The sequence below is a fragment of the Hydra vulgaris genome, chromosome 12 (assembly GCF_038396675.1).
Source record: "Hydra vulgaris chromosome 12, alternate assembly HydraT2T_AEP".
Lineage (NCBI taxonomy): Eukaryota > Metazoa > Cnidaria > Hydrozoa > Anthoathecata > Hydridae > Hydra > Hydra vulgaris.
This window is the reverse complement of record NC_088931.1, coordinates 64,797,028-64,821,639: the sequence shown is the minus strand read 5'-3', so window position 1 is coordinate 64,821,639 and position 24,612 is coordinate 64,797,028. Positions and strand designations below refer to the sequence as shown.

Genomic DNA, 24,612 nt, shown 5'->3' with positions numbered 1-24,612 from the left:
AAATCAGCGGTTTCTTTGCAGGGCGTCGAGAAAACAATCCGGCTTTAACAGCACGTCGTCTGATTGTTCGGTCCAATACAGGCAGCTCTAGTTGATTTTGTATCTCGACTGATGATATCCAGGGATCCTTCTTGACAGATCTGACGATCATAGAATCCTCTCTAGAAGTGGTGGAACGCGGTCATCCAGCTTTGTTATCTGCTGCCAACTTCCCCGTAGAACGATATTTGGAACATATTCTTGATACGGTCCATTTTTCACGCGATATTAATCACAAATACTTTTTTGTGACATTCCACTTATGTAATCGCCGATAATTTTCTTTCTTAGTTCCAATCAAAGACTGTCGGGAGCCATTTTTGCACTTGAAGTCATACAAATAATAAAAATAAAGAATCAAGCTTCTCAAGGCTTACCGTGGTACATTTACCTTGTGATGATACAATAATGCTCTGTGGAACACAACGTCTTGGTTGGATGTGGACTGTATTGATGTAATGAAACACTTGTTGTATTTCACTTCTTGTATTGATGTTCTTCGATAAAACACTTTGATAAAACTCACTTCGATAAACTGTCTTGATAATACTGACTGATTGACTTCCATATACTGACTGAATTACATGTCGATTTACATGTCTCTTATATAGTAAAATGAACCTGTGTGAACCTGTTCTGGAAGATTCTAGATGCTTGTTTTCGATGCTTCTGGAAACTTCTGGATGCGTCTGGATGCTTCTGAATGTTTCTGGATATTTCTGGATGCTACTGGATGCTTCCAGATGCTTCTTCTGGAAACTTCTGGAAGCTTCTGCATACTTCTGGAAACTTCTGGAAACTTCTGGATACTTCCTTTAATTATTAAAAAACTTCCGTGACGTTGACACGGACAGGACTTAAGAAAATGAAACAAACCAAAAAAGTTTCACTTGCTTTGTCCGCTGCAAAATGGCACTTGTCAACGACATTCTGTCTGTGTGCTGTCACCTGTCAGCTGATTGCTCATGTCATGGCATGCTATGACTCCAGACTCCTGAACTGTTTGCTGTGGTAGTATAGTTCGTTTCGTTTTTAAGACATGTAAAATTAGGAACACTTTTTAGCATTGTTTGATTTGATTGCAAATGTTTTGTCCAATCCTGTACATCAACTGACTGGTATATTTTATTGTAGAAAATTAAACATGCATACATTGATTGGCAAATTTGGGGTCATATGTGCACACATACAGGATTCTAGTTAAGTAAAGCCGACAACGCCGGGGGCCAGGGACTTTTGTTTTAAAGGACCTTAAGAATAACATTACATCAACATATCCTATATTTATTTATAAGCATTTAAAATTGAAAAAAAGACCTAATCTAATGCCCTAAATTGTCTGCCATTTTTTTGCTTAGCGGAAGCTTAGCTTACCGAAAGCAGACAATTTAGCAGGCAAAGTCAAGAAGATAAATAACATTAATCTGAAAAGCCGCTATATATTTAGACTTAAAAAAAAGTCTTAATAAAAAACGCTCAAATCAATACCCACTTCTTCCTCAAAAACATGCCCATATCTTCAAAAAGGGGGGTGTCCCTACTTACCCCTCGCCTAAGTTACACCTCTGCCACATCTATCTCGGTTTCTAGTTAGGCATTGATTAAATAAAATATAAAAAAGTTTATATACTTTGTTTTGGCTCAAAGCCCTAGATAGGCTATGAACATGACTCTTAAGTATCTAATAGTTGGAAAAATATATAAGAAAATAAACTACTAATCGAGGGGTAAGGCATATATATAATATATAAAAACTTGGAGACCCTACCTGCAAATGATAAGCACAAACGAAGATGTAAATTGTTTTTTGCTTTTGCTAACATTTAAACTGTGAGATATTCATACTTTGGAATTGTCGTTTTTAGTTTTTAAAATCGTTTTCTTTAAATTATTCAAGTATTTATACATATAGATACATATACAGACCGTGCCTAGGCTATACACACCTCAATCGGAGGGTGGGGCAAAGAGCGAATTTAAGGAGTTTTTTAATAAAATAAAAATTTTTTAAGATATTAGTGCTCTAATGACAGGTTATTTTCAAAAAAAAGGGGCTGGGACACAGTACTGTTTATATACAACATTTTGAATGTTGTATACAAACAGCCATTTTTAATCTGTGTGTGTCTAAGAAAAAGATAACAACAATTGAAATAACAGAGGTGATATTTATGTATCGCCCATTACTCAAAAGTTATTTTATACCAAGCATGTTTTTATAGTGTTTGTGGCTATGAAAGTTGCCGTTTTTTATTTCTTTCTTGAGGAGAGCTCTTTGTTCCATATATTTTATGACTATATAAAACCAAAATTAAAATATTTTAATAGAAATATTTTAATTGACAAATTGACACTTCTTTCTCAATAGAATAAAATAATAGATATTCAAGTAAAATATGCACAGATTCGCTTTTATTGCTACAATGTTGGTTGCACAAACTACTACTCTACCAGTATTTAGAATATCCAATATTAACCTTTGGTCTCTGCTTAAAATGAATTTAACAGCCTTGATTATAGACAGAAAATTGCATCGTTGGATGTACCAGACATAACTTTTATGTGTCTTTTTATAAAAGCATTTCTGACTTTTATAGTTGTATTTGATGCTTGGTTACTGCTTACATAACCTTTTGGAGTAAGTAAAAACAAAACTGGTTAAAAAAAACAAAACTGGTTAAAAAAAACAAAACTGGTTAAAAAAAACAAAACTGGTTAAAAAAAACAAAACTGGTTAAAAAAAACAAAACTGGTTAAAAAAAACAAAACTGGTTAAAAAAAACAAAACTGGTTAAAAAAAACAAAACTAGTTAAAAAAAACAAAACTGGTTAAAAAAAACAAAACTGGTTAAAAAAAACAAAACTGGTTAAAAAAAACAAAACTGGTTAAAAAAAACAAAACTGGTTAAAAAAAAAAGATCCATGAAAAATAGCACCTATATAATAAATTTATAAATTGAAATTAAAAAATAATATTACTGAATATCCTCCACTTTTTAACTCAACAACTTGTCCACCATCTTTAGTTATCTTTTGCTTAAAAACATAGAGTGCAGTATCTTCAATTATTCTTGCAATATTCTTTGGAATTATCCATTGTCGACATGAAAATTGCAGAATCTCTTATTAAATAAGTATGATGTTGTTGATGTTGGCAATGATACTGAAGCCAATAAAGATGATGATGAAGCCAAATTATAAGCAAATGAAAATTTGTTGACGATAACAATAAAGCTGTTTGTGATAATGATTTATTAATTCAGATACTTATTAAAGATTAGTATGTAAACCATATTCTTTCATTACATTAAACTTTTTTTTACATTTACAATCAACAGTTAACATATTTAAAAAAGAGTTTGTTTTGGTCACCAAACATTTAGGTAATATATGCTCTTTAGATTTTGGAAATAAAGTTTCATTGAGTTTGTATACCTTTAAATTTTCTACTAGGCAGAAAAAACAAATTCAGTGTTTGCAAGTTTTTAGAGTTACAGATTGTTTTGGTATTTTACCACATAAATTACACTGACAAGGTTGTAAATGAGGATTAAATTCATTTTTTAATTCTTCAATATCTATTTCTGAGTAGGAAATTACTAGACTTTTTCGCCAATACCAGGACAATCATTAGGTCTTTTATTTTGTTTAAGTTATTTTGCAAAATTTAGACTTTTACTGAGTTTTCATACCTGCTGACAACAATAGCATTCATCATAATGAGGTTTCGAAATCACACTTAAGTAAAATGTTTTCGATGTCAGTCTTTTAATAATATTGTTTATGGTATTATAATACCAATGGAACACTTTTTCATTTTTGTCATTTTGAAAGTCTAAAAAGTTTTATAACCAAACTGCGCTTGCGTACAATAACTTGTCGTTTATGAAGTGAGTATGAACGACTGTGAATGACTGATGTTGAAATATGAGTAAGCCTTACAAAAAGTACCACAAAATCCGAAATAACAAACATTTTGATCTGTAACTTTGGCAATGCTCATGAAACATGTTTAATTACATACTGACAAAATTTTATCGAAATCTTACATGATCGAGTGGGAACCCCATCATTTCCAAATTTCGGAAATGATGGGGTTGTTAATTTTGCATTGTAATAACTTTTGTAATTTACAACATTTTTGAATGAAGTTTAAAACCCGCCAATGAGTCTAAATTAAGTATAAAATAGTAACTTCAAAATTTTAATACATCACTGCCCTCACGTTCAAGCAGATGGAGGAGGTAAACATTTTAAAGTATTTTTGTTCCCAGGCTTTCATCATCGTGATTTTTTGAGAAGTTTCCTCATATGGCATAGACATGAACATACTAAAGTTTGGAGTTAGAACAATGTGTAAAAGAGTTATATCTGAAACATCAAAAAATCTTTATTACTTTTTATACTTGTATTTTTTTGGCGCCTATAGACTTTTGCACCACCTCTGAATTTACTAATTTCAATTGCAGATTTTGAAAGATCGTCGTTTAAAATGAAAGAAAACTGTATTTAATAAAAAAATTTGTTAAGTAAGACTTAACAAAACTTTTTTTGTTTTATTAACAAAAAACGCTAATATTTGCCATCTTATTTTGCAAAATAATTGTTCATCGTCTAAGTAAAATAATTATTTATCGTCTGGCTTTCGTTTCCAAAATTTTTATAACCTTAAAACTCTATTTTAAAAAGGTAGCATTTAACTGGATCTCTTAAGCTTATTTTTTATTTCACTCTTTCATTACAGTTCTTATTAAAATTAAGAGCCTAGATTAATAACATTTTTTTTACTTTCGTGTTTATAAATGAAATGCGATATTAAGACTCGCCATTTGCCCGATTTACTTATTTTATCCAAAATGAAGTTAATGGCTTTAATGGCTTAACATTGTTGTTGAGTTAACAAAAGTTATGTTAGTGCAAAAACAAGAAAAACCTGGTTGTCAAAACTTTATAATCAGAATTGTAAGCTTTAAAAGAAAATGGCAAATATTAACAATTTTTGGTATACTTTTAAAACCTCAGCATTGATTTAAAGTACTTTACTTAGATGAAAATTATTATTGAATACCATTTTCTTTTGTTTTAAATGAAGATTTTTTAGAATCGTCAATCAAAATTAGTAAATTCAAAGGTGGTGTAATAGCGCGTTGGCGCCATTTTTTGCATTATTTAAGCTTTTATATCATAAAATATATTTTTTCATTTATAAATATATATTTAAAATGAACATAATCATTAAAAAAACTTGTTTGTTTACTTATAATAAACAATTAGTTTTCAGGTTTGGAATTTGAAAGTTTGAGAGCTGAAGTCTAAAATACTTCAGTTAAAAATTTACAAAACTTAGCTTAGAAAACCTTAAATATATGAAAGGGGAGAGTGGTGTACCTCGGAGGTATTTTCAAACTTTTACAAATATTAAAAAAAAAATACTTGCAATATGTTATGTAATAATTTATTTTCATTAACTTAATGATATTAGTTTTTCTAGGATTTTTTATTAAACATCCATACATATTTTTTCATCCCTTTTTTTTGGTTTAAAAAACAGCTAATATTATAGTCAAGGTACACCACCGGTGGTGTACTTTGGAGGTATGTATTTTGTACCTTGGAGGTATTATTGTCTTAACAGATTAAGTACTCAACATGGTAGAAATTTGATATAATGTTGACTTATAGGATAATTGGACTTCACATCAGAGATAATATTAATCTATCTAGTTAGATTTTTTATAAACTATATATTAAATGATACTTATGTTGAAATTATATATTATTATAAATTTAAACTAATTTATACTTAGAAGTATTAAAAACTTACAAAAAAAACAATGTTGATTAAGAAAAGAGTAATAACAAATATCTACAGTAAAGTTTAGTAATAATAAGTATTTCACTTTGATTTAGCATTTTTCTACTCTACATTCAGGTAATCAAAGTTAATGCCCTGTAATAAAGGGATGTGGCAACTAAAAGACCATGTCTAATTTGTCCAACTCATACACAGTTTTATAATCTCTTTAATAAATCTTTAAAATTATCAAAGAGAAAATAACAATTTGAAAAAAATAATTACATCATATTATACTAAAGATATTCTTAATAAAAAAAATTATCAAAATAAACTATAACAATATATTACATTAAAAAAATACTTTCATAACAAATATTAACTATAATAGTATTTACAAAATCATGCAAGCTTGTACCTTGATGGTACCACCAAGGTACACAACATTAGCTGCCTCCAAGGTACACCGCTACCACAGTTTTTCCAAAACCGCTAGCATATATATAGGTTAGTAGTTAAGCAGTTTCAAGCATAAATGCAGCTGAAAATATGTTTTACAATTTTTGATAATCAGTTTTAAAACAAAGTTTATACCTACAGTCGTAGAAAAAAAGAATGCACTCTAAAAAAAATTACTTTTTGGTACCGGAAACATACTTGTATTTTTATTGCAACAACAAATGTGTTAGGCCGTGGTAAAACAACTTATTATGAGCCTTTAGAGCTCAAATGTGTGAAGCCGTGGTAAAACAACTTATTATGAGCAAATACATGAAACTAAAACTTCAGTTTGAATTCATCACTCAAGATGGCAGCACAATTGACGTGCCTCCAAGGTACACTCACCTCCAAGGTACACCACTCTCCTTTATCCGTAAATACGTGTGGATATTTTTTTTTTAATCGTTAGGCATGCGCATCGTAAAGATTTAAAGAGTAAGTTATTTTATGGTGTGTTTGTAGACATCAAGCCAAAGTTGTTTGCCGATTGAACATTTTAAAATTTATTTTGTTTATCGTGCCAACATTAGCCCGATAATGGAAAAACGATGCTGATCTTATGCTGATATAAAAGATATCAGCAAGACATCGGATCATCGACCATGTGTTAATTTTCATCATATTTTCATCATATTTATAATAACTATTAACAATACAATTTTTGATTAAAATATGACCGGAGCAGGTAGACGACTAAAGTCAAATCATCTAGCGGTGTTGATGTCATTTGTATTTTTTTTTCTGAAAAATATCAATCAATTAAAAAAAATCTCTGTAAATAACATGAAATATTTTGCATTAAAAAATGAGGCATTAGGTAATTTAATATTCATAATAGGGAAAGCTGCAAGGGCGGATTCAAACCATCCCGTAAAGATGGAAGGGGGCAATTTAATTTTTTTTGATTAGGTGGATCCTGACCATCTAGAAAGTGGGAGACTTTAGATATAGGATTTGTAGGCAAGTTAGGGCGTAAATTTTTATATGATTTCATATTTTTAAACAGTCTGTCTTTTAGACTTAATTTACTTCCTTCCTTTTCAATGTGAGTTAAATATATAGAAATAAAAAAAGTATTATAAAAAACTCTAGGGAAGGAAGGGGGTGTTACCTCTTTTACAATCACCTCCCCCTAACCCCCTCCCTCCCCTATGGATCAGCCCTAAAAAACTAGGGTATAATGGGGTACTTAAGGCAAAGTCATCAAAAAACTGGCAAAAATAATTAAAGCGAAAACAATTTTTTTTAATGACAAAATACAACACAAACTACTATCTGACAAAAGAAAAAGTCAATAGCATTAAATTAAATAAAAATTGTTTAACATTTGAAAATCTTTGAAAAAAATTGTTTTGCCGCATGCCAGATGCAAGAAGTAGAACTTGGCTTTTTATCATTTTCTTGGGCACGAGTGAAGTGCCCAAATTTGGAAATCACTACTAGAAACCCAACTTTCAACACTAGTTAAGTAATTTTCTGAACAGTAGAGAAGGAAGAGTTTTCCTCTGAATTTTGAACCGTTTTCCACTTTTTATATGCAGAGTTTTGTCCATCTACTTTAGCATTTTGTTTTTATTTATTTGATGCATTATCACTTTTGTTTGCCCAATTTCCTTCTTTTGATAGATTTTGCTTATTTTTACTCAGGATGTCTAATAGCAAGACTCTATATGGAGAGTGCATCAGAGCGAATGCAGTAACTGTTTTGGTATGGGAATGATAAACCTTTAAAACACATTTTGAAATGATATGGTATTAACATTGGTTGTAGAAGTTGCTTTAATGCTGAAAGAAATGGACATTATGCTGGTAAAATCAGATGATTAGCTTGTAGAAGTAATTGTATAGAAATTAGAAACATTTACTGTTAAAACAAACTGCTAAAACCAGCTATTTGGGTTATAAGTAATATTGGATTACTGGTACTAATAGATGGATGACTGACAGAAGCACAGAGGTGGCTAGTAATAACAATGTCACATGTATATGCAACAGGGTTTGTTTCAGTAAAATTAATATCATTAGTTTCTGCTGTCAAAAAGTCTACTTTAGAAAAACATTATTATTAACTGACCATTTGCCTGCTTTTGGAAAGCCGTTTTTGGCATTTGTCATTTTGGCAGCTTTCAGGTAGGCAAAGCCCAAAAGTGCAGCTATTTGAAATTAAGTGATCACGCGCCCAGGATTTGTTTTCAACCATTCCCTATTATAGTGTTGTTATAGTAATTGTTTAGTGGCTTCATAAAAGCTAAATTCAAGGGCTGTATTCAATGAATGCAATGAGGTGGCAAACACAGAAGATTTACACCTTTCTCCATTGCATCGCATCGCATATTAATCAATTCAATATTTTGGTTTAAGATATGTCTAAAATAAGTAGAGCTGAGGGTATTATTTTGTCCCCTGAATATTTAATAAACTTTTTTAATCAAACAATAAATAACTCTTTTTGTATCCACCCGCTTGAGTGGCATTCAGCTCAGGCCCCTGGTGGTCCTCCATTCATTAATTCTGGCTTGATTCGTTTACGAAAATCATCATCAGCGGCATGTACCTTCCTTTTGCTGAAACGTCAAAAACTGTGACAAACTGACCCCTATCAGCTGAAGTGAGAGAACCAACTTGTCTTATCAATTTGATTGAAACGATTTTAGGAAGACATATTTGAGTAGTAAAAATACTTATTTCGTCACAATTCCAGATATTCTCAACATACAAGTTGTATCCACAAGTTCTTCCAGTAAAGAAAAAAAAATAGAATCAACAGCCACTTGGTTAAAGTCTATGGCAAGAACGATTGATGTTGCCGTTGGTTTACGTGTGATAAGTGTTTGGAATATGTCTCTGTAAAACCTTTATACTTGTCATAACTGGCAACGCCAAGGTCATTATTAAAACTGTGTTTCTTATTTTATTTAACTACCTGTTCATACGCTAACTTTCTGAGCTTAAATGAGCAGCCGTGGCGCAGTGGTAGTGCGCTTGCCTCAGAAACAAAGGATCCGTTGTTCAAACCCCACCTCTGGGCAAGTTTTGCAGCATCGGTTAGGAAGAAGGCGTGAGCTTCCAATTAAATGCTCATCCGCGGTGCTCCGTGATAAAGCCATAAAGACTATCAGAGTTAAACAAAGATGTCGATTTTTGTAAGTAAAAACTACGATAAGATTTACGTTGAACCGATTTAAAAAATAGTCTAAAAAATCTACAAATATAAGTACAAGTATTAAAATTGAAAATAACATAAAAGAACAAATAGCGGAGCTAGAGGACAGAAGTCGAAGAAATAACTTGAGGCTTGTTGGAATCGAAGAGAGCAAAAATAAAACTTGGAGGAAAGCGAGGAAAAAGTTAGACGGGTACTTAAAGAAAAAATCGCAAAAAAAGATCTATCGTTGTTTGTTTTCTAAATTATAAAGACAAAGCATAGTCTTAAGAATGAATAATCTAGAAATACGGCCTGGAAACAATAGGTTGTGCCGTTTATGTTAGGTTCTTGTCCGCGTTAGTACCCAGTCTACTTTAAAGAACAAAATAAAAAAAATTTCCTCAGAGATAATAAGTAAAAGTACCATTCCTGGAGCAAAATGTTCAGTGTATGGTTATACCGCTCGTTATTCACATGTGATAGCTATATTTAATCTTCCAAAAGGCCAGGACAAATATAACGTTCAATGGAGAAAAAAATTGATAGAAGTTATAACAAATTGTTTAATTGATGATTCAGTTTAATTTTTGTTTAATTGATGATTTAATTGATGATTGTTTAATTGATGATTCAGCTTTAAGGAAAAAAATTGCCAGTGAATCTTTGCATGTCTTTGCATGTTTGCGAGAGACACTTTAAAGAACACGAAGTGAATAAAAGTAAGCTAAACTATTCAGTGTGTGTGTGTCTATATATATATATATATATATATATATATATATATATATATATATATATATATATACATATGCTATGTATATATATATATATATATAAACATATATATATATATGTGTGTGTGTGTGTGTGTGTGTGTGTGTGTGTGTGTATTTGTGTGTATTTGTGTGTATTTGTGTGTGTTTGTAGATTCAACTAGAGCAAGACTTATACCAGGATCTCTACCTTCACAAAATTTATCGATGAAGAGTGTTTAAACATCCAGGTCACAATTTCAAAAACAGTATATAAGCTTTAATTTTTCTCATTATGCAATTTTTCTCCTTATGTATTTTTTTATTTTAGTTCATTAAAAAAGACAAGGCTTTCGACACTAAATAAAACATCAAAAAAAGATAGCAATGAATTTGACAATGATCAAAATCATGTACATTCTTCTATAAATTATTTCAAGAGTTTGTAGATTGTGTCAGCATACTTAAATTGGAATCATGGGAACTAGTTATATCGAAAGATTTAGTGAAAGTTTTAAAAGTAGACAACATTCACCTACAACCCTAATATGAAGTATATGTTCATATTAGGGTTGTATTTGCCTCTATATTTACAATACGATCTATTGCTTGGAACTTACCTGATAAGCATAATATATATTTGAGTTATAAGCAATCAGTTAAAAACATTACTTTATCAAGTATGACTGCTCTTTTATCAGCATACTCTTTGTGTCAGGGTGTTGCATCTGACTCAAGCTGTTTTAAAAAACATATTCTTACAAAATTGTACAATCCAAGTGTTGTATCAATCACTACATTTGAGAGTGAATTTAATAGGTCAATTCTGTATTTTTTATTAATAAAATCTGGCAATATTTGTGATGTAAAACTTTAGAGTTGTCACAAAATACTAATCTTCAAATGGCTGTAAAACGTAAAGCAGAAACATTGACAAAACCTACTCAGTTAAATGCCCCTATGTATGTATGTATGTATGTATGTATGTATGTATGTATGTATGTATGTATGTATGTATGTATGTATGTATGTATGTATGTATGTATGTATGTATGTATGTATGTATGTATGTATGTATGTATGTATGTATGTATGTATGTATGTATGTATGTATGTATGTATGTATGTATGTATGTATGTATGTATGTATGTATGTATGTATGTATGTATGTATGTATGTATGTATGTATGTATGTATGTATGTATGTATGTATGTATGTATGTATGTATGTATGTATGTATGTATGTATGTATGTATGTATGTATGTATGTATGTATGTATTGTATTTATGTACGTATGTGTGTATGTATGTAATATGAATGTATGTGTTTTATTTGTGTAAGCCCATGTGTTTATTTGTGTTCATACAAATTTTTTATATGCACATATGATGTTATGTATGTACATACACGTAAGTGACTAGTATGACCTTCAAAACTAACCTACTTGCCTAAAAACGAATGAATTTGTTCAAAGTTGCTACACGTGGGTCAAAGGAGAACTTTTACAATATCACCAAGTGGAAAATATTCATCATATGACAAAATAAATCTTTTAACTAAAAATTCGACAAGACAATCGTGATATACTAAACAATATTCAACAAAGACAACCATGATATACTTAAAAGAAAATGATAGACTTAATTTATGCAATAATGTGTTTCCAGAAGTGTTTTACAATGGTTGAAGGAAATATCAGTTTCGAAGAAAAATGAAAATTAGTCAAGAAATTTGTGAACTGAAAAGAAGATGCAGAAAAAGAAAATTAAAAAAAAAAAATCCAAAGAATAATAATTCTAGTGAAGCCTAACTTATTTCAAGTTGATATAAAGAAAACTTCAAACAATATTTTTATTACCAAGAAACTATTTGTATGAGTTTACCTAAACTTTTATTGACGCGTCAAACTTTAGCAGTTCTCTTGACAAGACCTCTAAGTCTTCTTTGAGTATCCCCGTTCTTTATTTTTATTTAATTACTATCATTTTAACATAATCTTCAATTGTAAACTTTTTAACTTTCGATATATTTGTATAAAAGTTTAAATGTAATAAGGAACAAAAGAAAAAAAAAAGAAAAAAAAAAAAGAGCTGAAATACAAAAGTAATTATTTTAGCCACTTCAAACTTAATAAGAAAACATTTATAGCATATTTTACGCATTTGATGATTTTGTGTCGGGCTATAATAAAAATAAGTTGTCATAGAGTAATAATATCCATATATTTAAAAAGATTTTTTTTTTGCTGTAAATAAATAATTAATCATTTAAACTTACTTTTTCAAACGAATTTTGTGGTACACTAAATACTTGAGCAGCTTTTATATCCTTGATCATCATTTTATCACGAAGAGAATTGCTTGCTGCATGACACTTTCACTCCAGGCCTGTTGATTTGATGTTCGTTTTTAATTTCTCATATTATTTATCTTTAAAAGCAATTATTATTTGTCTGGAACCTTTTAACTAAAAAGTACTAAAGTACCATAAAGTATGTTAGAACAAAAAGTATTCTAGTATAAATTCTTACAATTATCTAATCAACCAATATTAGTAATAAATTACTAAAAACACACACACATATATATTTTTTTCATATGTATATATATATATATATATATATATATATATATATATATATATATATATATATATATATATATATATATATGTATATACACACTCAGACACGCACATTCATATAAATACGAACTCAAAATATAAACAAATGATATATGTTGTGAGGAACACAAATCTATTCAAGATAAAAATTATTTCATTTTATTAAAAATATCATATATAGTCTACATTTTTATAAAAAAAACTCAGGGTAAAATGGGGAATACCCAATTTTGCCCTATTTTTCATACCCCATTATGTCCCTATGGTGGCATATTGCTATAAACAGTGCCACATCTAAGAAAAGTTTATACAATACCCAGTACTATATTAGTTAAATGCTATACGAGCTTCAGCATATCATATGAAATAATAAAGTTCTGCATTAAATAATATGACACGATTAAATTACATTGAAGTTCATTTGTCTTTACTTAGTCAAGAAAAATTTGCTTAGATATTAATACTTAATTTAGAAAAATTTGCTAAATTTTTTAATATTTAAATGCTACTGATGGTAGCATTTTGTCACATAATAATTCAAAATGAATCAATATTTAGTTATTCCACACTCAGATGAAAGCAAAAAGCCATTTTGCCTAAGTACCCATTTCGCACTAGTTTTCCCCATATAATATCTTTTATATACATAAAAATCTTATTCAAAAATCATAAAATTTAACAATATTTTGAAAATTAAACAATATACTTTTGATAAATTTTTTTAAAATTTTTGTTTTCTTTTAATACAAATACAATATACCTTAAAACATATATTACGTTACATAAAATTGCATTAAAGTATATTTTGTTTGTAGTTGTTGCAAATAAGTTTTTGCTCAGCATTTTGATTTTCAGTGTTTTGAAACAAACTGTATTTTTTTTGCTTTGTAAAAAAAATTGCATATATAGGTGTAACGAAAAGTATGTATTCTTCAATACAGAAATTTCTTTAAACTTTAAGAACGTTATTTATTAACCAGTTTTTTCAAATTTCTTCACTTTGCCAACTTTTTTCTGTTTTTGGGCTTTATTTTTCCTAAACATAAATATATAAAAGTATTAATAATTATACATTTAAACATGTAAATGTTTAAATGTATAATTGTTTAATTAATTAAAAAAAACATTTCTGTTTTTCAAAAAGGTCAAAAAAATTAGGATCAAAAAATCAAAATTCGCTTCTTTATGAAATAAGCTAATAAAAGAAGATAACAAACGTTATCGAATAATTATTTTTTAAAAATTGCGAAACAATTCGTAAAGATTACATATTTCCAAAAACGTCTTAAAAATAATATCTGCTTTAATTTTGAAAATATTTTTCAAAATGCCTTAAGCAATCATTTGGGAAAAATCATTCGACGTTTTGAAATTCTTAATTGTTAGTTATACTTTCATTATGACAATTATTGTTACATTATATTATAATAATAACCATTTCATTATAAAAATAATAATTATTATTATAATAAAACAACAATTAACTATTAGGAATTTCAAAATAGAGCGTAACTAATGTCACTCGCGTAAAAACAGGGAAGGAAAGGGTAGTTGGCGGTTGCCACTCCCCCCCCCTCCTCCTAACCCATATTTCATTTTTTTAAATTCAAATTCTATTTTTTGCTGCCCTAGCTTACCTTAGCTTTTATTTCCGCCCTGCCCCCCAACTTTTTTGACCTTCCTACGCGACTGACTAATATTACAAAACAGTTGCATCTGTTTAAAATTTAAAAAATTTTAATGTAAAATAAATGTATTTAGAAAGTGAAATAAGTAATAATACAAAAAGGAAAAAGACAAATAACAAGGAAGTTTCTAAGCGCGCAAGACTTTTATGATATATAACTTTGAAATTGAAGAATTGTTTAACGGAAAAACTCTTATTCTCTGGCCAACAAATTTCCCCAAAACTTTCTTCTATTAGGGGACATTAGAGGACAAAGTTTTGAAACAAGTTTCAATTTTTGGATTGGACTGATTCCGGCTTTTTAATCTCTCATAGTATATAATAAAGTTGACATTTTTTCTTTCTGCTTTTTGGATAAAACTTGTGCTTAAATCACAGGGCCATCATAGTCACAACTATAAAACATGCTATAAGAACCACGTTTGAACTCGATTTCGGCGATGTTTTTCATATGGACGATGAAAAAATTTATTCAACATATATTGAGTGATTTTTTCCTTTAGCATAAAAATGTTTGTGGCCTTAAAAGAATAAAAGCTCACTTAGTTACAGCCACAATTTTTATTAATTTTATAGAACTATAATCAAACTTACTTGCAAAATTTTAAGTTTTGTATTTCATTTCGCTGCCTCCATTCTTTGAATAAAATCATTGAAATTGTACACGTGACTTAGTTTCAGTTGGTTCTCTAATAAATGATGAAATGAGTCACAACTCATAAATGTGTTACCATCCCTAAGCATCCCTAAACTCCAATTTTTGTTTTGAGCGGAGCAATCGTCGCACCAAATAGCGTTTTTAGATTTGTCCCGATATTCTTGAAAAAACAAATAATTTGTAGAAATTAGCTCTACTTTGCACTGACCATCAATTTCTTCATGCCAAACAATTGAAACTACACTTTCCTTCAACACAAATGTTTGATTGTATGTTGTTAATTGCTGACAAAACATTGCTTCATTAAGTTTTTCCATTCTTGGTTGCATTATTACCTTTCCCATGTCTGTCGCCACTATTATTTCTTGTGCATAAACAGATCGATCAGCATCAAGTCTATATTTGTTTCTGGCGTTTTAAACCCTTTTCATGTGAATATTCCATGTCATGCAATCTGTACAGTCTGGAATTAAAGTTATTTTGAATTCCTCCACAATGTGTAAAAAACTGAAGGCACGTGTAACTTACTTCTTTTTTTTGATTTGCGAATGAAATATTTAATTTTTTGATAGTTTTTCTGTACGTTGATTCAGAGCTAACAACATTATTGTACTTGTTGAATTCCCCCAACATTATTTTTTACACTAAAGTTGGAAGAAAGATATAGCTGATTACGGTAGTTCAAATGTTTGTAATGTGACTGGACTGGTGAGCAGCTCATTACGTGTGCAACTAATTCTTTTGCCTTATATTTTCTATATTTAGCTGTTGTCTTTTTTTATTGAATTGTTTGTTCAAAAGCTAATCATTTTATTATTTTTATTTTTCAATCCTAAAGTGTTAAAATTTTAGGTATGCAGTTGACATAATTGTCACTAACCAAAAAATAGCAAAAGTTGAATTTTTTGGATTTGCTATTATTCATTTTTTTGGTAAAATTTGCATTTTGAACGTTTTTAGTGATCCAATTGTAGCGGTTTTTCTGCGATTCACTCCAGAAATCATCATTAATTTCATGTCTTCTATCGTTAGCGATATTTTTGGCACATTGATGTTTGCAATTGCAATCTTCCGCTATAACTTTATGTATCGATTTTCTTTTAATCTCAGAATCTTTTCTTTTCTGTTTTTCGTAAAATTTCTTGCGATGGTCGTTTAACACTGCGGATTCCTTTTTATTCTCATTTTTTGAATTCTTATCACTTAAATTGTTGTAGTTCTGACAAATTAGGTTCATTTTGAACAGATTTTTATTTATATTTAAAAAAAGTTTTTAAGTTGGCTATTGTGGTTTAACTTCCTCCGGCTAATTGGCATATAGAGAGCCAGATACCCGGTCCAGCGAAGACAACTTCAGCTTAACAAGGAGCATCATAACCCGCTTTGCAGACCAAGAGTAAGTGAGTTTAGGAAGAACGAAGGATAATAGAGTGAAAGTCAAGAAGACTTATAGAGTGAAAGTCAGAAGAAGTCGAGTTAGAAAGACAGCATAGAGAGAGCGGACAGATATTGCATTGATGTAAGAATATGCAATTAATACTATTAATTAGATTACCTAGTTAATGTACTACTCTGGAAGCATTTCGCGAGTGAGTTAACACTGCGCCAGAGGTTCAATAAAATTTTTAAATTAATGAGTATGTTAAAAGTACCGATAATAAAATTTTTGGATGCGCATTTTAAATAGATGATTTTTGTGTAAAAGTTTATAAAAAGGTCGCAAAACATCTGGAGCTAGTTGTAGTAATTGCTCCAAATGTTGCGTGGTCTTCTAAAAAATAACGATACAAAAGTATTTTTAATAAAAGTCAAAGTATTGATTTTCATAGAGAAAAAAATTTACATGCATCAATATATATATTTTTTAAATGTATAATATTACGGTTTGGATACGTAGCCAAATTTTTGGAAAAATTAATTGGGAAAAGTTAAAGTAAATTTACTTGTTATTGTTTCATAAGGCGTTTTAAATAACGCTTCAATTTATAAAAAGCCTGTCTACGTTTTTTTCCGACAAAAAACTCAACACAAATACTTATTTTTTTTTAATTAATCTTTTTTTTCCAATCCATAATATAATTAAGTTAAAGCTTATATATATAAAATATGACATTTTAACTACAAATCTCTTGTAAAACTGCAAAATTTAAATATATATCTAATAGTGTTTTTCTTGAAATACGTGAAAAGCAATTTAAGGCGTTTCGAAAAACGGCTTTAGATGTAATGTGTTTGTTTTATTAAGTTTGAAAATTAATATTTTTTTAATAAGTTTGAAAACCTTTTACTATAAAACTAAATACTTTATCGTATAAAAACATAAACGTTAGCACTCGAGTGTTTTTTTTATTTTTTCATTTATATGCCCCAAGAAGTCCTAACAGTCTTATCACAGAGCAATGCGGATGAGCATTTAATAGGAAGTTCACGCCTCATTCCTAACCAATGTTGCAAAACTTTTCCAGAGGTGGGGTTTGAACCATGGTTCCTTGTTTCTGAGGCATCCACGAATCCTTCGTTTCTTAGGTTTGGTACCAACGTTTATGTTTCTTTTATAAGATAGCTTTAAAAAATAAACAAGTTACCACAGTAATATGATATTTTAAGTAATTGCAAAATGTTTTTAAATATCTTACATTAGAGGATAATGCAACAGAAAATGATTTTAAAGACCTTAAACATAGAAGTAAAAAATTAGGTAATCTTTACATATTATTTTAAATTAGATATAAAAACTATTTAAAAAACGCAAATTATTTCGGCAAATCAATATTATCATAAAATGCGGTTGAAATGTCAATAAACAAAAGACGACAAAGATGTTATTCTTATATTTCTGGAAAAAAATATTATTACAAAAATTAAAAAAACATTTTTTTTGTTTGTAATTTAAGCCAGGTTTATAATCTTTTTTTAAGCCAATCTTCTCTCCACCAAAAATCCCCATCTTTTCCTTCTGTAATGTCAGTAAATAACTCAGACACATCAAAATGACATCACCCGGCCGTGACAGCGTATCTGGCAAATTACTTTATGCTGCAAACCTTGAACTAGTCAAAGTTCTAGAGATCAAACTACCGCCATGGTTTTTATCCTGGATTGCAAACTAACTTTTAAACAGTAAACTACAAGCCATTAACAACAATAAGCCTACTAAATGGAGAGATATGTTATTAGAAGTGGTACAAGAAAACGATCTTGACTCAATCCTATTTTTAATCTGTATACTAGACATAAATGACAACCTCCCGACAGATATTGCACAAGAGAAATATGCAGATGCTAAAGTTGTAATCATCTACCTCCCGACGCGTAAAATAAAGTTTTAATTACAAAATAGAATAATCTTTATTAAAATGTTAGGTGTTTTCTGAAATAGAAATCATTTTTCAAAAAAAGTAAACAATAAGGCCACTACCCTAAGGTGCTAACAGAACAGTAGTAAAGTATCACTATTTTTGCACCAAATTGCTTGGGATCTTGTGTCACACTGGGATCAACGATCCAACTTTTCACCTTTGATATTGAATATCTTATTAAAAAACAAATCTTTTTTATATTCTTTATTAATAAAACCTTTTAAAACAAACTTTCTATTAAAAATATTTAAAAACAGCTTTTTTATCCCAGTTAGAATGTATTTCCAGGGGGATATTAGCATAAGATTAACAGTTTTTATATGAAATACAAAAATATTTTTGAACAATTTTATGAACTATTATAGTTTAAATAGAATTAGAAATAAATTTTTTTTAGCAAAATATAGGTTTCTGGTTTTTATAAAGATTTAACTTTTTTTAAAAAGAATCAGATAACAATTAAGGAGTATTTTACTGTTTATAATATTGTTTGTTATATTGTATCATTCAAACAAATATTTATTTTTTCAATATAAAGCAGCATCTTACAAATTCGATTTATGTTAAACTTTAATACTATTTACTAAGATAAAACCTCATAAGATGCTAAAAGAATGCTCAAAATAAACTACAGCTGAAAGATACAAGTTACTGAATAAAGATTCCTGTTATCGGTCATCTGTATCCATAATAAACAAATATTGTCGGAATGGTCACAAAACAAAAAACATCGATATATTTAGAAGATAAAAAGAAATTAAACTTTAAAAAAATGTTATGGAATCATTTTTAAAGTTAAAACTTTGTATTGTTCAAACAGCTTGAGTGACAAATAATACAACTTTGACTGCTTAAATAATTATCAAATTATTTTTTTCTTCTGTTTAGGTCAGGGGCCGGCAACCTATTTAAAGTTGAGAGCCTTTTTTCCTTAAAAAATTTAAACAAATCTTACCAAGAGGCCCATAAAAAATGGTGTAAATAAATCTATAAATCATTACCGGAAATTATTATTTGATGATGTTCAATTACAATTATTGAGAAAGTTCTCAAATCAGAATCTAAACAGAACTTTTGTAATCATTTATGATTGTTCAACTTCAGTATTTGAAGGCTTTAAACCCAAAGTCTTCCTTTACCAATCAGATTCTTTGCACCATACGTAGCAATAGATACTACATCTTTTCCATCGAGTTCTTTTTATTTCAAAAATTTTAATATTAAAGAAATAATGTCTTCTCAACGGATTTTGTGCTTTGAGGGGTTTAGTTGTTTGAAAAAGAAGGAAGTTAGCATTTCTTCGTGAATTTGCTGCCTGGTTTAAAGCGCATGTTTTCGCAGCCCTATTGAAAGTCGTATTTTTCACTCTTCGTACAAATATGTCTAAGAGCTTTGTTCTTTTTTGTTTAAAAAAATACTTTCAGGTAAGAATCTATTCTTTTTTTTTATATTCTATTTTGCGTACATAATATTCTAGATAAATTTTAAAAGTTAATATTTTATTAAAGGAAATTTATGTTTTTTAATTAACTTCTAAATAAATTATTGCATGTTAATTCCTTTGTTAAATAAATAAGGTTTCGTATGGGATGTGTTGTTAGACTACAAATAACAAAATGATTATGTTATATCAACATTGCTTACAAGTCATTTTATCTCAAACGTAACTATTTATATCATACATTAACCATTAAATTGGTTTAATGTTTAATTTAAATACTTATCACCGAGCTAAACTGGTTAAAGAAATTTAAAACCTAAATTATTAAAACAATGGCAACTGCAGAATGATTGAAATAGATAGAAAAAAAATTGATAGAAATGTAGATTTGATAGAAAAGGAAATATATAAAATATATGCATATTATTATTGTGTAGATTATTTGAACAATTTTTTATTACCTTTCTGTTGTCATAATCATAACTTTTTTTTAATAGCTTGAGTGTTATATACACACATTTTTCTTTTATATGATCTCATAGTTTATTAAAAATAATAAAAAGTTATCTTTTTATTATTCCTATTAAACTATATCTTCTTTATAAATATAGTATAACTATGTTATTGTGTCATGCAAAGTAAAATATTGGATGCCTAAGTATTAATACCTAGGCATGTTAATAATGTATTATTAACATTTAAGGCAAAAGAAAAAGGTATAAGGTCAATATATCTTGATTTAGACATATAAGTGTTTTTAGCAAAATAATTTGAAAAACTCGTAGCTGACTTTAGTATTTATTTCCTCTTGCAGTTTAATCATTATTTAATACATTTTTTTAAATATATTTTTTAAATATATTTAATATAAATATAAATAAACAAACAGAGTGGTAATTCACATTATTAGTGTTTAGTCTAACAAAAGTAGATGTCAGACCTTGACAACTTTTCACATTTTGTAGAAATTTATCGTAGAGTGTTAACAATATATTGAAGTGTTTCGCTTTCACAACTTCTTGTTATAAATGGTTTCCTTTGGCGACTATTATATTTATGAAAAAATTATATTGATCATTTGATTTTTTTTTATTGTTTTTTATATATCATTTATATTTTTTATAAATATTGGAGCATTATACCAATTTATTATATCCAAGTCAATAAATCTCTATAGTTGTATCGCATCATCTCTTGATCTTCTAATCTCTAATGTGGAGAGAAAGATTTATCAGTAAGTTTTTACATGATAAACCTTTTAGATCATTAACACGAATTGTTCTATTTTGGAGTTGTTCAATTATAATAATATGTTTCTGCATAAGTGAATTCGTTAATTAGTATGAAGCTTATTTCTAACTTTTTGCTACTGCGATAACAACTCCATTTCATAGATTTGATGACTTTTCTTATTTTGTTATTTTATATGAGAAAACTTTAAAGAAAATAATCTTATTAATTAGATTTAATAGTATTGATGTTTCGTTTTTAGAGTTTGTTTGTGTTGATTAATGTGCCGCAACATAATTGTAGCAAATATGCTGTTAAAATTATTATAAAATATTAAAAAATATTATTAAATTTGTTAACTATTAAAACTATTAAAATTATATAACTATTAATTAACTATCATTATGTAACTATTAAAACTATTAAAATTATATATAAAAACTATTGCTATGGAAATAAACATCATGTTGGCACAAATATTAATATTTCTGCTTTCAGTGTTAAAGTTAAGGAAAAGTTTTTTTTTCAAAAAAATAGAATAGTATTTTTTAAATACTGTTTTATTTCTACTATTACTTATGACTAGATTTACTTAGTTTTATAAAATAAATGAAATATTTTCTGCATTTAAAAAAAAAAAGATCAACTAGTGCGGGGCGATTATACCCTTGCTGTCTGGGGATAAGTATCTTTCGTCAAAAGTTAAAAAGTGACATTAAAGACAATTATTTTTAACTTCTTACTCATTCTTCTCATTATTTTACAACCTTCCATTACTTTTCTTCTCATTGTTCTACAACCTTCCATTACGAGTATTTTTGTTTCTAACTCGTATTTATATTAATTAGGCGTATTTCTGTTTTTGCGTATTAGATATTCTGTTAATGCGTGTTTAATTTTTTGTTTATGTGTCTTAATGTGTCTGTCTTAATTTGAACTTTTTGTTTATGTGTCGTAATGTCTTTCTTTGCATTTAATAGATCAATAGCACTTAACAATCATTTTGATTTGAAGGTAATAACAAATGTATAAGTTGTTTAAAATATTGTTAAGCCTGTTGAGAAATGGGTGGTAGTAAAAAAATTTGATGAAAATTTTGATAAAGTAATGACGAAAACAAAAACTGAAGTGTTTGTTTTACCATTAATAGTTCTTAAATCTTTTTAAAATTATTTAAAAAATATTTTTAATTAAATAAGAGAATAAATAAGGTTAAACGCTTTAGGAGATTAGAAACTTTATTTAATAACACTTTTACTAAGAAATAAACGTAATGGTGACCAACTTAAATGTTAAGTTTTAAAGTTATTATTTTAAAAAAATATTGAGATTTTTCTGAAAATTAAAACAAAAAATACTGCTTATAAAGTTAAACTATTTGTGTCATAAGAACATTTAATTGTAATCGAAAAATACGATTTCGTACAATAATATTACGCATTTACCACCTAACTTTTAGATTTTCAAAGTCTTGCCCCTCGTTACTGATTTCTTTTTAACACATTGTGTTTTCATATTTTTTGCTGCGTTTTTAATGAGCTTTCGATTGTTGCATAAATGACCTTTTTTTAAGATTTTTTTATTCGCTACGGACTTGATCCGGTTAGCATATTTTGCAACAGGCTCAGAATAGGCAGAAAAATGAGCAATCTGATTCGCTGATTTTGAAATAAAGGCAAGTGCGATTTTGTTGAAAAATATAACTAAAATCAAAACAAACAGATTTTTGAAATAAATTTTAAAGCAATGATATACTAAGTTTATCAATACAAGTCATGTGTTACTATCAACATAGGAAATTCATTTTATTTGAGTACTCTTCAGAGTATTTAAAATGTATCAAAATCTATTTGTACAAGATAATTTTCACTCGTAAAAATTTTAATAAAGTTTATCTTGGTGATGAAGATTTTATCTATTGTTAATTTTAAGAAACGAAAAGAAAAATGTGTTGAAGTAAATTTGAAAAAATCTCCAAATGTGTTTCTCTTAAAATATGCTCTTGGCCTTAAAGCATTCTCAAATACATAGTTTATATAAGTATGTTGTACGAGACTAATAGTGAAGCACTTTTGCATTCAAAGTTTATATGCAGATTTACGTGACTACTGGTGAAGAACTTTATTTATAAACTGATTTACATGTTTATCTAATAGTTTATCTAAAACTCTAATTTTCATAGTTGAAAATTAGAGTTTTTTAAAAAAGAAAATTTGCACTAATTTCAAAACTAGCTTACATGTTCCATGTCAATATATGAGCTTTGAGGAGATTTTGTTTTCATGCTTTCTTTCAACCATAGTTTGGAGGAGGCTGATATATTTTTTTATTACGTAACTTTAATAAAACATCGTTTTAAGCCATTAAAAAATTTTTTGGCAGGCTATATTAAGTTATAAAATATTTAAAAATTTAACAAAAGAAGTGATATTTATGTTTGTCTACAGAACAGTAATTTTTGTACAGTTACATTCAAACACTGACATTAAAAGCAAGAAAAAGTATTGAAGTCAAATAAGTTAACCAAATAAAAGCGGATTATGGCATAAATAAAAGTGGATTATGGCAAATGATTGTGGTATTTTTGTATTGTATTTATTGAAAAAAAAAAGAATTAAAAAACTAAACTAAGTGTATAACCACTTAGTTTAGTTTTTTAAATCTTTTTTTTTTCAATAAATACAATACAACTAGTAAATCGAAAAAAAATTTTTTTTTCAAATCCATACTTTAAGCAAGCAGAATTCTATTGGGCCTAGAAATTCTTTTTTTGTTATCTTTTGTAGAAGGAAAAATTACTGTTTTTTTTTTTTTTAAATTTAAAAATTACTGTTTTTACTAAATTTTTGTTTTATAACTTAATAACTTAAGACTTAAAAAACAATAGGTTTTGAATCGCTGCACTTTAATGTCTTCGAAACTGCAAATAATTTGCAAATCAATGATTTTTGTGACGTAATACGCAATTCATATCAAATAAATAAAATGTATGGGAAAATACAAATTAAATTTTTGTTAACTTAATTAACTTTTTTTGGTCAAATTTTTCCATTTCCTTGTATTGTCATTAAAAATGATTAAGTGTGCAAAATTTGAGCAAAATTGGTTGAGAAAAAAGCTTTCAAAAATTGATTTCAAATTTTGTGGCACACAAACATATAGATATATATATATATATATATATATATATATATATATATATATATATATATATATATATATATATATATATATATATATATATATATATATATATATATATATATATATATATATATATATACATAAATATAGAAGGTAACCTTATATAAAGCATGGAAAAATATCAAACGTTCTAATGAAAAAAGAGTAATAAAAAAAAATAAAAAAAATTATCAAAAA

General features: G+C 28.1%; 1 protein-coding gene and 1 long non-coding RNA gene across 2 annotated transcripts in view; both read right to left on the bottom strand.

Annotated features, from left to right (window-relative positions):
- Nucleotides 1-6,124: 6,124 nt before the first annotated feature.
- LOC136088419 (uncharacterized) lies at nt 6,125-12,706 on the bottom strand. Its single transcript, XR_010642167.1, has 2 exons — nt 12,512-12,706; nt 6,125-6,374 (listed from the first exon to the last, which is right to left on the bottom strand). It is a non-coding gene; the product is annotated as an uncharacterized LOC136088419 (long non-coding RNA).
- An 853-nt stretch (nt 12,707-13,559) lies between these two features.
- LOC100211840 (ADP-ribosyl cyclase/cyclic ADP-ribose hydrolase) overlaps nt 13,560-24,612 on the bottom strand; it is a 44,677-nt gene continuing 33,624 nt past the window's right edge. The window contains exon 8 of the mRNA XM_065814106.1: nt 13,560-13,892. Within this exon, the coding sequence (XP_065670178.1) occupies nt 13,829-13,892 (64 nt within the window). The 3' untranslated portion in view covers nt 13,560-13,828. The remainder of the gene's footprint in view (nt 13,893-24,612) is intronic.